The following is a 15,537-nucleotide window of genomic DNA, read 5'->3' on the forward strand; positions in this document are numbered from 1 at the left end:
CAATAAAAAGCTAACAGTATTACCAAAGCGAAAAGCAGACTCTCTTTTGCCTGCTAAATAAGAAACCAGTCAGTCAACAGTTCTGCACTGCTGCTGCTACCACATGAAGTATTTAAAAAACCCAAACAAATGAAGTTTCCAATTTTAATTTCCAATTTCCAAACAGTTGAATATTGGAAGTAAAAGCCATACTGGTTTATTGGTACTCTAATATTGTGGAATTATGGAAAGAATAAATACCGAAATGCCTCTTCATATTATCTAATTGTATAATAGACAATATATTATAATCTCGTTGTATTAAATCATTTTAAGTACTCTTTTAGTTTTCCGCAATGTAAACTCTTCATCTGCTAAAGGATTAGAAAAGTCCGTCCACACTATGAGTGTCTCTTTACTTACATGGTATGAAAGTTTATTACCTGCATGGTTACAAGTTTATTCCTAAAGCCTTTCACAGAGAAACAGAGTTGAAATCAAAATTTGAGTATCACAGTTCTAAAATTTGAAGTAACAGGGAATGTTGGAAAATAATTTACTATGTAATCATGTCCTGTTCCCAGAAAGCTTCTGAGAGCCTATTAACAGCAAATTTAACATACATGTTCCAAAACAGGTATAACTTTTAAAGATGAAAAAATGCACTGTAATTTCATGTCTGTTGGTTTTGTTCTGCTATACCAGATTAAACAGGAACAAATAAGGGAAAGGCAGAACGGGTCAAAAGGCAATGAGAACAACTAAGTCCAAAAGAAAGCAAAGGACAGAACCTGTAATTAAATTTAGGTAAAACAGACAACTGGCAAAAAAGATTTCCTCAAATTTGAAAGATTTCCTAATGAGTTATTTAATGAGCTTCACAATATATTATAGCCTTTGGGTTTTGTACTTGTATTATGTCTTGGTTGATATGTAAATTTACCTCTACAAAACTGGATGTAAGAGAATGCACCCAAAAATGTCTGTTTGCCTCCCAAGCTGCTCTATTTTATTTATCTTAACTGAACTAAGCAAACTAAGCACTTCAAAAATAACAATATAACAAACCCACCAAAACATAATAAATTCAACTGGCAAAGTATCCAGAGCTACTCTGTAAGAGCAAAACACAGCAAACTCAAAAGCTAGAAAACACTACTTCACCTGTCCTCTAAAACCTTGATGGTGTCATGAAGTGCTTTTTGCTGTTCTCTGAGCTGTTGGTTCTTGGTATAGAACTCTTCAAGCCTCTCTGCATCCCTGAAAACAAACAGAGAAAAATTAGTTCTACCTTTAAATTACAGTTATTAATTTTTCAATAGAGAATTCTCTCTGGGATGTTTCTTTCATATTCTTGGGAAAATCTTATTATTTTCAGCACAAATATTAAGTTGAAGACAAATGAAGCAAGTGTTTGTGATGAACGATAATTTAGAAATGACTGAATTAGGAAATATGCAGCTAGTTTCTAATTTGTATTACAGTTGATCTTCTGTTGATAAATCTAATTTTTGCTCAGGTAAAAGTTAAGAGTTGACAGTCAAAGCACAAAAGCTAATAACATTCAAGCAACAATCTCAGAGAATATAAGCACAAACACTTCTCTTACACTTCACTGTGTTGTGGAGCTGTTGGGAATCTAATGGGGGCTTTCACAATCAGGTCATTTTGGTCTTTTCTTAGCAGGCAGTGAATCTTGCAGTGTGGCAAACCACATTAGGTTTAGAAATGTCTGAAAGATCTTTAGGTCCATTAGAGGTTTACTTTCTCAAGAAACAATTTGCAGAGTCTATAAAGCATGTATTCCTGTAATATGAATACAGCGAAAAGAACTCTCTTTCCAAACCCCTCAGAAACAGAAGATCTTGAGAAAAATACCTTCCCTAAAAGCCAGAGTTAATTAATTAGCAAAGAGTATCTCCTCCTTAAAAGAGGTAAGGAAAAGCAGTAACATTAACTTCCCAGTTTTAGCTCCCCTTCACTTTTATTATAGGATCACCCCACCTCCTCAAGATGTAAAGTACAAGGTAGAAGAACAATTTTTTTTCTACAAGGCAATTAACATTCAGTAAAAGCTAAGCAACTGAATCTATGTAACATGACAATGACTAACTTCAAAGAATTCATTTCCAGCTCTTCTTTTTACCACGGAATCCTTTGTATATATCCATGAAAGTGGTTGTTTGTTTTCAGTGTGCCTGAGATGGATTATTTGAGGAAGCCATGAAATTGGCTCATGAAAAGCTGTTAAGCTCACACACAACAGGAAATGAAAACATATTTACTAACTTGTTGATACAGCTCTTTTACACAAACATACTTTTATATTGGCACTATCCCTTTAACACATGTTTAGTCAAACACATTTTCATATTGCTGGCATTCCAGTAATACAAGAAATTAGAAATCATGGGGCACAGAGTGGGACTGCTAGAAGCTTCTACAGTGTACAATCACAGACATGTTTTATTAATCCTGAATTTTAAATACAGACGCTTTATCTTTCTGTACTACCATTGAGACCAATTTAGGCCTTTTCAATTGCATATTCAACCTACAAAACAGTTACATGCAAACAGCACGAGGGACCGTTTAAGACTTGTACTTCCACTTGGGGAGGACAATGCGTATAAGTTCTGTTACATCAGTTCATTAACCAAGTACAGCCAGGTCATGGCAAAATTTGAATTGAGAAAAGCAATCTGTATTTTTCTGGTGTTTAGGCATTAAAAAAACCAAAAATCTATTTTTTTTCAATTTATGCAACTTACAGGAGGACTAAAGTAGCAAATTTTAAAATCATTTCTCTAGCTAACTTTAAGTCATTCTATGGCCTTAAGTTATTTTTAATAAATAAATAAGACAATAACATACACTAATATACATGCTTTCCACCTAAACCCTATAAAATGTTCCATGAAGGTAATAATATGACAGAAGGAACTAGGTTGTTGTTTTGTTTTTTTTTTTTTCCCTTAAAATTCCAGTGCAGCTGATAAACGTCACAGACATTTTTGGCTATGAAGGTACCCTGCATAATGGCTGGTCTCTGACCTAGAGTTTACAAGTCATTAGCCTCAATGCTGGAGTGGGATACAAAATAAGGCACTCATTGTCAGCTGATTACCAAGTCTGAAATACTAAACCTCAGGTATTCAGATGCACTAAGGAGAACAAGACCTCCTATGTAACAGTACTGTATCTACACTGTGGGAGTTGAAGAGAGATTCCAACAAATAATGATTAAACCATTTGGTATGTGTCACTCCACTGATAATATTCATCATCTAGAAAACTGACTGATCATTTAAGATTTTAGAACATGAAAGCAACTTATGATACACCAGACTAACAATATCAGCAAGAGATAATTTCATTCTTTTAGACTAAAAAATTAATAACTACTTAATTTATAAATTATACTTAAGAAATAACAAGATGTTAAATTGATTTTTTCCAGGAGCGTAAGTGTAGTCTCTAAGAATAATACATAGCACCACATATTGGCTAATTGAAAGCTGTATAATAACCTAATATAATATTATGTACTAACATAAATATATTCCTTGTGATTCTTCAGTATATGTCTTTGACTGCAGATGGCAATTCAAATCTGGAGCATTTTTGCTACTTCTCAGAAGAGTTTAATTTCTTTAATATATCTAATATAATTATATTGTTTTCCACAATGGAAAAAGATCAAGTAATTTATTCCTATTCCTCCTACACAGCCACTTTATAAAGTGCAACTCATAATACAGATCATATGTAATAATACCATAATATTAATGTAATCAAATCTGAAGTGAAAATTTAAATAAACAGTCACATATGCATAACTGTTATCATTTAATTAAATATGGCTGTAGTCAGCAGAAGGAAAAGAAATGCTAATTTAATGCTGTAAATACATATTATAATATTAAAATATAAGAATTGAGTGAAAATTAGCAAGACTATTAGCAGAATCTTTACTGAATTGACTGAAAGCTGAGTTGATGCACAATACCTGGTATTAAAGGCAAACGTAGCCAAAAAGAAAAAATCTAAATAAAGTTGGCTTCTTGTCTTGTCCCTTACTTCGCTTTACAGATTTGACCTCAACTTTAAAATGTCTCCTTAATTATCTTTTGTATTAGCAATGCCAACATCTTGACTGGCATCCTAGAAATACTATAGATAAGAATACTGTAGGAGTCACTTTTTCAAAGAAGGCAAATGCAGTGTTCAGGGTACATACCCTATAAACAGTTACGTACATCTTCAGATGACTTCAGCTGAATTACTGAAGTGAGTAGAGTTTTGTACACAACTGAAGGAAGATTCCATGAAATCTGAATTGATCTTACAAAAATTACAGCTCATTAATGGCAGTCTGACTCTCCTTTAATAAATTAGATCATTGGGATGAGTACTTACAAGCATCTTTCCTTTTTTAACTTAGATATTTTCAGCTGTAAGCCTGAAAAGTAGAAAGAAGAAAATACATGTTATAGAATTCTGATTTTAAAAAATTAGTGAAACAATAAATTAACTTTCCTTTTGCCAATGACATCTGCAAAGAGACAAAAAAAATGTCACTAATCTGGAGAGAAGATCACAGAAATCACAGAATATTCTGAGTTGGAAGGGACCCAAAAGTATCATCGAGTCCAACTCGTAAGTGAATGGCCCCTATGGGGATCAAACCGACAACCTTGGCATTATTAGGACTGTGCTCTAACCAGCTAAGTTAATGGTTCATTCTGGACTTTTCAAGTATGTTCTACAGGATCTTGGAAACAAATATAGTTATTATAATCTCTAGGAAAGAGGGACTTAAACAAACACTCAGATTCCCACTTAAACAGGTATAAAACACTTTTGTAAAAAAACCACACATGAATAGGCAGCACCATCAATATATTTTCATTGACTATGTCCACCTAAGTAGCATAAATTATGTTCTGTGTGCACATAAATGCATAATACTACACTGGAAATGAAGCATCCAACCACTGAACTGTGAAATGCATTACAGTGTATATGCAGAAAGGAAACACTAAAAATATGTGATCCAAGGCTTTAAAGCACAAAAGGACAACGCACTCCATTGGAGATGAAGTACCAGACCCTCTCAGCCAAAGCTTCTTTGGAAGATCTTAAGGTGAATTGAGGAATGATATTTCATCTGTGGCCTTTCTCCCAGTAAGACTCCCACACTCCTAAACATGTATTCTGTGCAGAAGTAAAAAGGTCTGCAAATACAACTAATGTTCTCGGCAGGAGTGGCCTGCTGACAGCCCAGGGGACAGAACACTGTCCAACCAATCTCCTTGCAAGGCTTTGGGTGCATTTGTATGTGCACAGGGGCAGGAAGACAAAGGTGCTCCAAGTACAGCACAGCTTAACAAGCTGGATGCAGTGCTATGGAAGTGTATGTGATTACCCACACACAGGCTGGCCATTCCTGTTCAAATAAATGGTCAAATAATCAGACCACAATGATAGAACATTTTCTTAAACACAAATCCAACAGAAATTTTTGTGTGACATCAGAAAACAACATAATTTTTTCCTAGTGCCATTATTTTCTTCTAACTAGGAAAGGCTGCTACCAACTTCAAGTTGAGATTTAGGTGTCTTGTAAGCTCTCTTGCAAAAGCATTATGCATTTTGGATAATAGGATAAACTTATGAAACCAGAACACTTTTAAGAAAACTTTCAACAAGTTTGAATTTAAGCCAAAACACAGAGTTGATACTACTATAGAAAATGTAGGTTAAGGTAGCTAACAGACTTTTTTTTTCTCCCCTACCACACTCAACTGGGAACAAAGGGGAAAACTATTTGCTTGAGAAGGTTCACTCTTCAGGCCACTTACAACATCAGGCCAGCCACAGCCTCAGTGACCCCATGCTTGCTTCAAGATGCCAGTGAGACAATGAGACAAAAATGCAGAAAGACCATTTAAAAAAATAGTTAGGAAATGCAGCAAGATTTCTTTTATCTCCAAGTGTTCAGCACCTGTGAGATGTTATGTTCTATCATGCAGATCAGCACAGAAAGAGGGTTTATTTTTTTAAGTAGTTGCTATTCATCAAGTCAATTAGGCATCTGCAATTAGAACCCCTATAAAGCGTGCTTTAATGCTGCTCCACACCCGTCGGAAGGAATGAAGCTGCACAACAATGCATCTCCTGTATGAACAGGTAGTCTGTTCAGCAAGTATTTAGGATTGTAACTTTGGCAACCTGAGCCACCAATTGAAGAGGCAGGGCTCAAAAGGCCCACTACTGTGCTACAGGTAACACTATCTCCCCTCTCACCTGAATTCAGGAGGAACTAAACTAGTTACTTAAAGGTTGCATTTTTTCTTAGTTCAATGACTGCAGTGAGAAGGCAGGAAACCAGTCTGTTACATTTATCCAAGAGCATTGAATTACTACATCTGGTATAATCGCTTCCTTTTGCTTTTCCAGGGCATTGCGAGTTTTTAAGCATACTCATTTAAGGAGCTTTGCTTTTTTGGGTTTCCTTATTTAACACTCTAGTGAGTATATAAACCTGTGTGAAATTGCACTATGTAACTTCCCAATTCAATTTTATCTTTCACACAATATTCCTATGGAATAGACAAGCTGCAGACTATATAAATCTACATTGCCTGAAGCTCCTATGAGCATTAGTAAAAGGCACACTATCCCCATTAAGGTGATGGAGATCTTGTTTAAACTGTCATTAGGCAGATTAATAAAACACACAACACTATTTTATGAACCTTGCTACTTGATTAGACTACATACCAGTAACATTCCCATTAATGGCTATGGCAATTTCTGTTGTGATGAATTTTCAAATGCATTAAATGCATTTTCCAGAACAGTGTCTGGGAAAACTGCAGAATTTTTATCACTAATGTTTTCTTGAAACAGGTTGGACAAGCTTCTGTCAGCAATGACACAGACATAATCCTAACTTAAGGGTATAGAGATGGACTAGATGACCTTCTAAAATCCCTTCCAGCTTCATTTTCTGTAATTATTTACTTTTGAGGACCTTCCAGCTATTTCCTTTCCTACAGCAATCTATCAACAGGATTGCTTTCCTCATAGTTTTCTCTGCATCTCTGACTACAGTTTTTTCCTCTATTGATATGTTCTGCTTAAAAAAGGTAAGGAATAATTGAAAAAAAGCTAGGCTATTTCTTGTACATGAAACTCTGCTTACACTTCTGTGTTGAAACATATATATATAAAACATATTTTTTTTTAGTACAGAGCTTTAGACTTGAATTAATCCTCAGAAACCATCTTGATAAGATCCATATGCACCAAGTATCTATATAATTATTTCAAGCCAGAGGTAAGAATTAACACCTGTAGAAATAAGTAACTTTACAAAAAGCATTAGTAAATTCCTTTCAATTTTGTGAGCACTGTGCAAGTATCCCACACATTCTACAGATAGGAAATAAAAGCAAATATAATCACCATTATTCTGAGCTGCTGAGCACTTCTGAACTCTATGAAAAGTCAACTGACACTGACCATGCCCAGCATCTTTGGAAACTAGGTTGTAGGTGTTCTACCAATTGTCTCATAATGAATTTGAGCTAAATGATAGCTGTTTTGTCTGAAGAGGGCCAAAATTTGGAATTTTTTGCAAGTCATCAGTTTAAAAGAGTAAGAAGCTGGATTTTTCTTTAGATAACAACAGAAAAACACACCCTTTACAATAAAGTAATATCAAAATTCAATAAAATCCATTTCAAACTGTGAGTTTAAAGTATTCTCTAGTCTATATTCTATAGATATAACTTACACAATATGTCCAACCATTTCAAGTTCCTGTGTCATAAATTCTACTTGTCATGGATTGTTAACAAATAATAAGAATTCCACCCTTTCAGGGTTCAGTATGCTGTGCATTGTACACACCAAAAGATTTTTCTCCAACTACTAACTTTCCCTTAATCCACCTTCCACCACCTTTAAAATAATTTTTTGCTGACATTTAGATTGGAAACTCATGAGTCAATTTTAATTCTTATTTATAGACTTCAGGAACAAGCAAAGTCCAGGCAAGCCTGTGTTTGATGTTTCTAAAATATCTTCCAGTAGCATTTTCTATAAGAGGATCCCCACCTTCTGAAAAAATTAACTATCCTTCAGGCATGTCTTTGATGTTATCATGGAAGACCTAATTTTACCTAACACAGTGCGGTGCGGGACATACTGACAAAGGGCTAGGCATGAAAAAGTCTGCCTGGTGGCAAAATTACCTGGCCACACCCAGCATGCATTCTAAAGAGTATCTTGCTTGCATAAAGAGAACCAAAACTTTAAAATCACGTGCTGCACATCCCAAGAAACTAGAGAAAGGGTCACTTAACACAGCTTTCTACATCGGAGCTTTTTGTTTGTACAGTTTTTGTTGTTCAGACATGCCACGGATTGCCAGAGCCCATTCTGACAGTACTTCCGCATTTACCTGTGGTTGATATCACACCCACTCCGAAAAGAACCATCAACAATTAAAAAAAAAAAGTCATTTAGAAAAAGTAAATTTTTGGTGTGTTTTGTAACACAATATAAAATTATATTTCATATGGTTAACATATACTTTTCTTTAGTGTAACAAAATGCTACTTTCTGGTACGTCTTTCCTTTCAGGTATCAAAATTATAAATTTTTTTTTGATTGGTTGTTGGGGTTTTTTGTTTGTTTGTAATAATTAATAACACGAAGTGTCACAGCCCAGTGCTGCAAACTATTGAATCTATACATTGGACATTAGATTAGCAGAACAAAACGTTAACTTCTTATGAAAAGTTTCTAGCAAAAAAATTTATGAGTACTACCTGTAAAACGATATTACAATTGCAACACATACAGTGCAATAATTCATCTTTCCTGAACTACTGAAGAATGAACAGACACTAACAGTCAATCTGTAGTAAAATTGTTATCACACGTCACAAAATATAAAGTAAGAATAAACATTTATAAAAATATTATAAATTTTGCTGAGAAAATTTAGAACACTACAAAGCGAAGGAATACTTTTCATTTCAGTAACATTAATCTACAGTGGTATTTCACACAAGTTAGGGAAAATAAACAATGCAAATCATTTTAATGTATCTAAAGTAACTAAAGCCAAAGAAAGAAGAAAAAAAATTCATTGAATAACATGGTTTGGAAACTTTGAATCATAATCCATTAAAGGTAAAGTACCATTTAAATATTTTCTAAGCAAGCACAAATTCCATGTAATATTGTGTTACTTTTTCTTCATTGACCTAGCAAATCATTTATACTTGTTGATAGCTTAATCCTGTTATACTAGGCTTAGGTGGTCAATCTGTAAGGATCATTTGTAATCATCCAATCAACTTTCTGCATAACTTAGGACACTAAAAATCTATTTAGTTCCATGCAAAGTATTTAGGTTCAAAGTCTTCCTGTGGCAATTGACAAATCCAAACTTTAACCTGACAAGCCCAAACTTAAACGATTTACCTTGTACTTCTTTATCATGACATTCTTTCAGTTTGGACCACAATTCCTTGAAGAAATCTCCTGAAGGTTCTGCAGAACTAGGGCTCCCACAGCTTCCTCCAGATGCATTCATCTTGCTTTTTTCTGCTCCCAGCTTCCTTGACTTATTTGCAGAACTGGCTCACTCTCAAACTTTGTATTTTAAATTACATAGTTATGAAGCTGTTTCTGAAGACAGGTGTATACCTGTAACAACAGAATGACAACACTTATGTTTGCATGTATCAGAGTATAACTTGTAGCCATGGATGAACTACAAAATTTACTGTCTATCCTTGTTGAAGATATATATGTTATATATACTTATATACTTTTATACTCACAGTCACCCTGAAGGCCCTGATGATCCTAAGTATTTTGCTGCAAAGAATTACAAACTAACAGAATTTCCCTCCCCTTAAAAAGGTATCAGGTTAAAATTAGGTTAAGATACTTAGGAGTCTTTATGCTTTTCCTATGTAAAGATACAGTTAAACAGAATTCCTGTTTTCCAAAAGTAACCCAAATCCGTGAGCCAAAATCTGGCTGCCAGCAAAAGCATTTGTCAAAGTTTTATCACAGATTTATTTGTGTATATACATCCTTTACATAAACATGGATTTGAATGACATCCTTTTGCAAAGAAAAGCTCACATCCCCTTGAAATCTTCCTAATTCTACAGTGAAATGATTCCCACTCCCTGATGAAAAGAAAATTGGAGAGTAATCTCAAAATTAATAAATCTCCAAAACATTAATATTTGAGGAGAACTACCAAAGTCAGATAGCTCTGTCTTAAAAGCTTGACTGCCTACACAGCTCAGGATAGTCTTACCCACAATTCTATCTGTTTTGAAGGGTTTCTTAGCAAAGATGATGCTCTCAGGTAAACTTCAGGGGGAGCACAGTACTCAAATCTGGATCTGAGCCAAGGTAAGATTCAATTTTATCGGCACTGGGTGTCCAATACTGAAATACTTCTATAATTTTTATCCTTCAGTTCCCTGTGTGTAAAACTGGCCATTCTAAGTTTTCACCATTTTTATGCAGTCAATTTTAAACAAACACTTTTGAACAGGCACTGTGTCATTACCAGCTGGACATGGCTATCTCTATGATTCTGTAATACAAAATACAAGAAATAAAAAAAAAAAAAATCTTAGGTTTTTTGTACTCTTCCTAAATTAGCAGCCTGAGCAAGCAAACCACTATGTCTACATACACAAATAAAAGGAGCAATTTGCTCCCAAATTTTTGAGGCACAAGTTACAGTTGTAGTTCAAAAGATACAAGGTCTACAATTAGCCAAGCTGCATTTCCTTCCCTGAGAGTCTTCAAGCAACTTAGAATATCTGGGTGCAGCTACTGGTTCAGCTGGTCCCCTAGATTCACCAGGATAAAATCTTCAGTCCAGTGGTCAGTAACCAAGTGTAGGGCCTGGAGGCTTTGGTTCCACTCTCCTTTCTCATATCTCTGTGCACAGTTTTAAGTCACTTTTCTTTCAGTCTGGCTGTCTTTAAAATGGAATAAAAATAATGGAACAAAACATTATTCTCAATAACACAGAAACACTTGAACTGTACATTTTCTATAGTAGAAGGATACTTAGACGTCAAAGTAATGCTTTAACATGCTCTGTCCATAGAAAATTCAGAGCCTATTTCAGTATTTGGTTTCAACCTAGTAAATGTTATCTTCAAAGAAGTCCTTCATAGAAAATAAAATTAACTTTTCAAATTAGCAATGACTACAATTCCTCAGTGGAAGTAACAGTAATCTGCTTGCACCTTTGCAGCTGAAATGCTCCACTTTGTGTGCAGCCACATTAAGCCATCTCACAATGCTTCTTTGTGGGACCAATTGCCTAGTGACATTAGGAATGTCTTTTAAACTCTTGTTTTTCCACCTTCAACAACAGATATTTCAATCTTTTTCCTCTGTCAAGTGCTAGGGCAGTGAAAACCACAAACCTGCTTTCACTTACTGTTTTAGATTTGAGTGTGTCAGATTAAGCATTTCCTAGGATAAGTCGTCTGACTCTAGACAGTAAATGCCGTCCCTAGTGTTTGTTTTGGTTTTGTTTTTTTTCCTCAATATGACTTTGAGATAAAAAACGCACAAAACTTGCTCGGAGTTTCTGCAAATGATTAGCACGTCGACTAAATACAAACAGAGAAAAAAAAAAAGCAACTAATTTTCCCAAGCTTAACCTGTTTCAAGATCCCAAAACGATACATTGCTTCCTACAGCTGTTCAACCTGCCTTAAACTACAGGAACCCTAACAACTGTTTAGATCGAGCCTCTGACAGGCCTGGGCAGATGCACAGGTGTAAAAGTGATGGTTTATTCTCCAGTCCTAAGAAAGGGCTTTCCAGTCCTTCGGGAAAATAAAACGAAACACCTGAGCTGGATGTACAGACACTTGCAAGCAGGGACAGGACTGGAAGCTGCCTGAGGGGGGCTGGAAGCACCATGCCAACCCCTCTCCCGGATATCCTGCCGACTGACGCTCTCATAGAACCACTTAAATACGTCCATTTCCCTCTTCTTCCACACGGCATCTCCCTCCGGCGCCGTAAGGCTCTGCAGGGCTACACGAGTGATTGCCTCCAGCAATGCCGCAGCACCGACAGCGCGCCGAGGCTGCTTATCCGAGTTTACACCTCTCCGCCGGGAACACGCCGCCTCTCCGGGACTCTGGGGAGCACACGGAGCCCCGATCCCCACCAGAAACCCTAGGCACCAGGCTGCTCCTACAAACTCAACTCTCCTCTACCTCCCGGCGGTGAACTTTATTCTCCTTTCCCTCCTGCACGAACACCGCACAGAAAACTCACTCGAGAGACACGCCGGGATGCTCTGGGAAATCCTGCCATGGGAACTTCCCGCCAGGCTTGGGTCACGCCCAGCAGCCGGGACGGCCGGGGAGGGGTCGGGCATGTCCAACACGCCCCTTCCTGGGTCAGGCGGGGCAATGCCGGCAGCGCACCCGGCGGGGGCCCAGGCCTGGCGGGGCTGTGGCGCGCCTGTCCCTCGGGCGGAGCGGGAGCGGCGCGCGCGCCGTTACCTGGTTGGCTCCGGCGGCTCCGCCCGCGAACGGCGGGAAAATAGGAAAAGCTGGAGCGAGCACCTTCCCTGCCCGGGGGGGGGGAGGGGCGCGGGCAGCTCTCGCGATGCGTCCGCGCTACTCTCGCGAGAGAGCAGGGCGTGAGGGTCTGCCTTCCCTCCCCGCCGCCCGGCGGCGGTACGGCAAGCGCGGTGTTCGTGTGCCAGCAGTGACGCAGGATCACGGGATCAGTTGGCTTGGAAGAGATCTCGGAGATCAGCGAGTCCAACCTGTGACCCAGCACCACCATGTCAATTAGACCATGGCACTAAGTGCCACGTTCAGTCTTTCCTTACACAGTTCCAGGGACAGTGACTTTACCACCTCCCTGGGCAGTCCATTCCAGTGTGTAATCACACTTTCTGTGAAGAAATTCCTCCTGATGTCCTAACCTAAACTTCTGCTGCCACAACCTGAGGCCATTTCTTCTCATTCTGTCACTTGCTACTTGGGAGAAGAGCCTGACCCCCACCTGGCTACACCTTCCTTTCAGGCAGTTGTAGAGAGGGATAAAGTCACCCCTGAGCCTCCTTTTCTCCACGCTAAACAACCTCAGCTCCCTCAGCCACTCCTCACAAGACTTGTGCTCCAGACCCTTCACCAACTCTGTTGCCCTTCTGTGGACGTGCTCCAGCACCTCAATGTTCTTACTGGCCCAGAACTGAACATAGTACTCGAGGTGTGGCCTCACCAGTGCCTGGTGATCCAGATGGCCAGACTATTTCTGGTACAAGCCAGGATGCCATTGGCCTTTCTGGCCACCTGGGCACACTGCTGGCTCATGTTCATCCATCAGTGTCATCAGGCATTGTCCTAACCCTCTCCTCCTCTGCCCCAGTGCTTGAGGTTTCCACAGAGAGCTGCCAGGAGAAAGCCAAGGGGACAAACCAGGATTTTTAATCTGCTGATTACTGGGATTTACACACAGATGCATTTGCAGTGCTTCCCCTCGCCTTCTTGATCGGAACGGTTTCCATGGTCTGTCATTTTAGCGCACAGCAGAACAACCTGGAGCACATTTTGATGTTTTATGTGAGTATGAAAACAGGTAGGCTCGTATAATTATTATAGCATAAGGCAGATGAACTTTGGTGTCACTTTTGAGACTTCTTGCAACACAATTTTTTCCCCCAAATTGTGGATCAATGTTCCTTCATTCCTTGGGACCAACCCTGCTGTCTGCAATGAGATAAACCCCTTGATTTTAAGTTTGTAGTTCTTAGTGGTGAAATAGAAACAAAACACATCTTTTCACTATTACTGCTCTGCCTTCACATGATTCCACTGGACCATTTGGATGTGTATAGGGACACCTACAGAGACAGCTTAGTGGCATGACTAGAAGACACAGTGGTGATCAGTTTGCAAGGGCCAGTGCTGCAAACCCATACTTTCTAGATCGTTAATAGCAGTGTCTAAAAAGTTATGTTTTCAGGTATTTAATAATTGTTAGTAGCTGTTCCATCTTACTCTCGTTACATATTCAGATCACTCAGATCTGCAGAAGGTGTCATAAATATGGAACTACAGCGTAAATAAGACTGGATCTGAAATATGTTTTCAGCAATTTTGAAGTATTTTGAAATACTGTCAGACAGAAGTCCAAGATGACCTGTGATTAAGCAGACATCAAATCTGTTGTTAACCTTTGTTGAAAATACTCTTGGTTTCCCATCAAATACTTACCATGAATTCAGAAGTATTTTGAAAAAATCTTGTAGTTAACTTTTCTGCTTCTTCCTCACAGCTGTTTAACCACTTAGTTTTCAACTAAGATAAAATAAATGCGGTATTCAGGAGCTCAGCAGGAGATTGCTTATATTGTAAGTCTGATCCATTATCATATCAGTACACATATGGTGAACTAAAATAATAGGTTGTGATAGACACTCCAGTCCTCCTAAATAATGCTTGTTGACAGCTTTTCATTCTACTTTTCAAGCTCCTATAATCTAAAAGTTTGCGATGTAGGCAAGTAATCATTTCCTCAGAGTTAAGAGAAACGGATGTCTTAAATATACACATAGATCTGATAAGTAGCAATAAAATAGCCCTGTTACTGATTGATGAGATATTTTACCATAAACTGTACCTTTCTTTCTATTTATAGGAGGCACTCTGGAAAATAATTATGTCATCCCTTTTATTTCCCAATAAACTGTGTGAGCAGTTTGTTCTCATATTCTCTCATGTTGAACTTTACAACAACATAAATCCACTGACTTCTACAGTGTTATTCTTATCTACTCAACAGTAAGTGATAATGGATTAAGACTAATGGTTGAACTTTACTCTTATCTCCCTTCCAGATTTATTTGATTTTATGTATTCCATAATCACATGGCGACTGAATAGATCCCTGGCTCATTGAACATATTAGAAAATTACTGGAGAGTCTGATGTTCCACATTCATTTATACTGGATGTTTTAAGCTGACTTGTCTGACTGGAACTGCATCTCGTTTGCCACATAAGAGTAAACACACACCTAGACAATAAAACTGTGGGAAAAATGCTTCACCGTTGTTGAGCTTGAACAGATACAACACTTCCTGTGGTGTCATGGCTCATGTCCAGATTTCAAAATAACCCTTAATATGGCACATTAAATTAGGTGACAGAATACTTATCCACGAGTAGCTCTGATAAAAAGGGAATCTAATTTTATCCTGGCCCATTTTAGACCTGTCTGGTCTGAAATGTTTAATCTTATAATAGTATGTGGAGCTGTTGATTTTCAGGTACGCTTTAGTGGTAATACCTTTCTTCTTGATGACTGGACAATTTACCAGCAAATCAACTAATGACTGAATTTCTATTGTAAGAGTAGTGCAACGTTGCATCACAGATAAAATAAAAAATCGCCCTTTATTCTCTCACATGCACCCCTGTTTTCAAGTGTAGTGCAGAGGCTGCACCAGTGTTTCAA

At 37.8% G+C, this 15,537-nt stretch overlaps 1 protein-coding gene and 1 long non-coding RNA gene across 8 annotated transcripts in view; one reads left to right on the forward strand and one right to left on the reverse strand.

Annotated features, from left to right (window-relative positions):
- RBBP8 (RB binding protein 8, endonuclease) overlaps positions 1–12,609 on the reverse strand; it is a 37,158-nt gene extending 24,549 nt beyond the window's left edge. Inside the window, exons 1-6 of one of the 7 annotated variants that reach the window (XM_039379063.1) lie at positions 12,570–12,609; positions 10,724–11,015; positions 10,337–10,621; positions 9,484–9,708; positions 4,399–4,441; positions 1,144–1,239 (exon numbers count right to left, since the gene is read on the reverse strand). In XM_039379063.1, the coding sequence (XP_039234997.1) occupies positions 1,144–1,239; positions 4,399–4,441; positions 9,484–9,595 (251 nt within the window). In that variant the 5' untranslated portion in view covers positions 9,596–9,708; positions 10,337–10,621; positions 10,724–11,015; positions 12,570–12,609. Of the gene's footprint in view, positions 1–1,143; positions 1,240–4,398; positions 4,442–9,483; positions 9,709–10,336; positions 10,622–10,723; positions 11,016–11,485; positions 11,504–12,339 lie in introns of those variants that run through there. The other 6 variants (XM_039379065.1, XM_039379061.1, XM_039379062.1 and 3 more) reach the window with 6 other exon arrangements.
- Positions 12,610–13,309: 700 nt separating this feature from the next.
- LOC120322790 overlaps positions 13,310–15,537 on the forward strand; it is a 29,020-nt gene continuing 26,792 nt past the window's right edge. Inside the window, exon 1 of the long non-coding RNA XR_005562709.1 lies at positions 13,310–13,640. This is a non-coding gene — a long non-coding RNA (uncharacterized LOC120322790). The remainder of the gene's footprint in view (positions 13,641–15,537) is intronic.

This window comes from Pipra filicauda, unplaced genomic scaffold, assembly GCF_003945595.2.
Source record: "Pipra filicauda isolate LSUMZ 115617 unplaced genomic scaffold, ASM394559v2 scaffold154_size2910363_pilon, whole genome shotgun sequence".
NCBI classification, from domain to species: Eukaryota; Metazoa; Chordata; class Aves; order Passeriformes; family Pipridae; genus Pipra; species Pipra filicauda.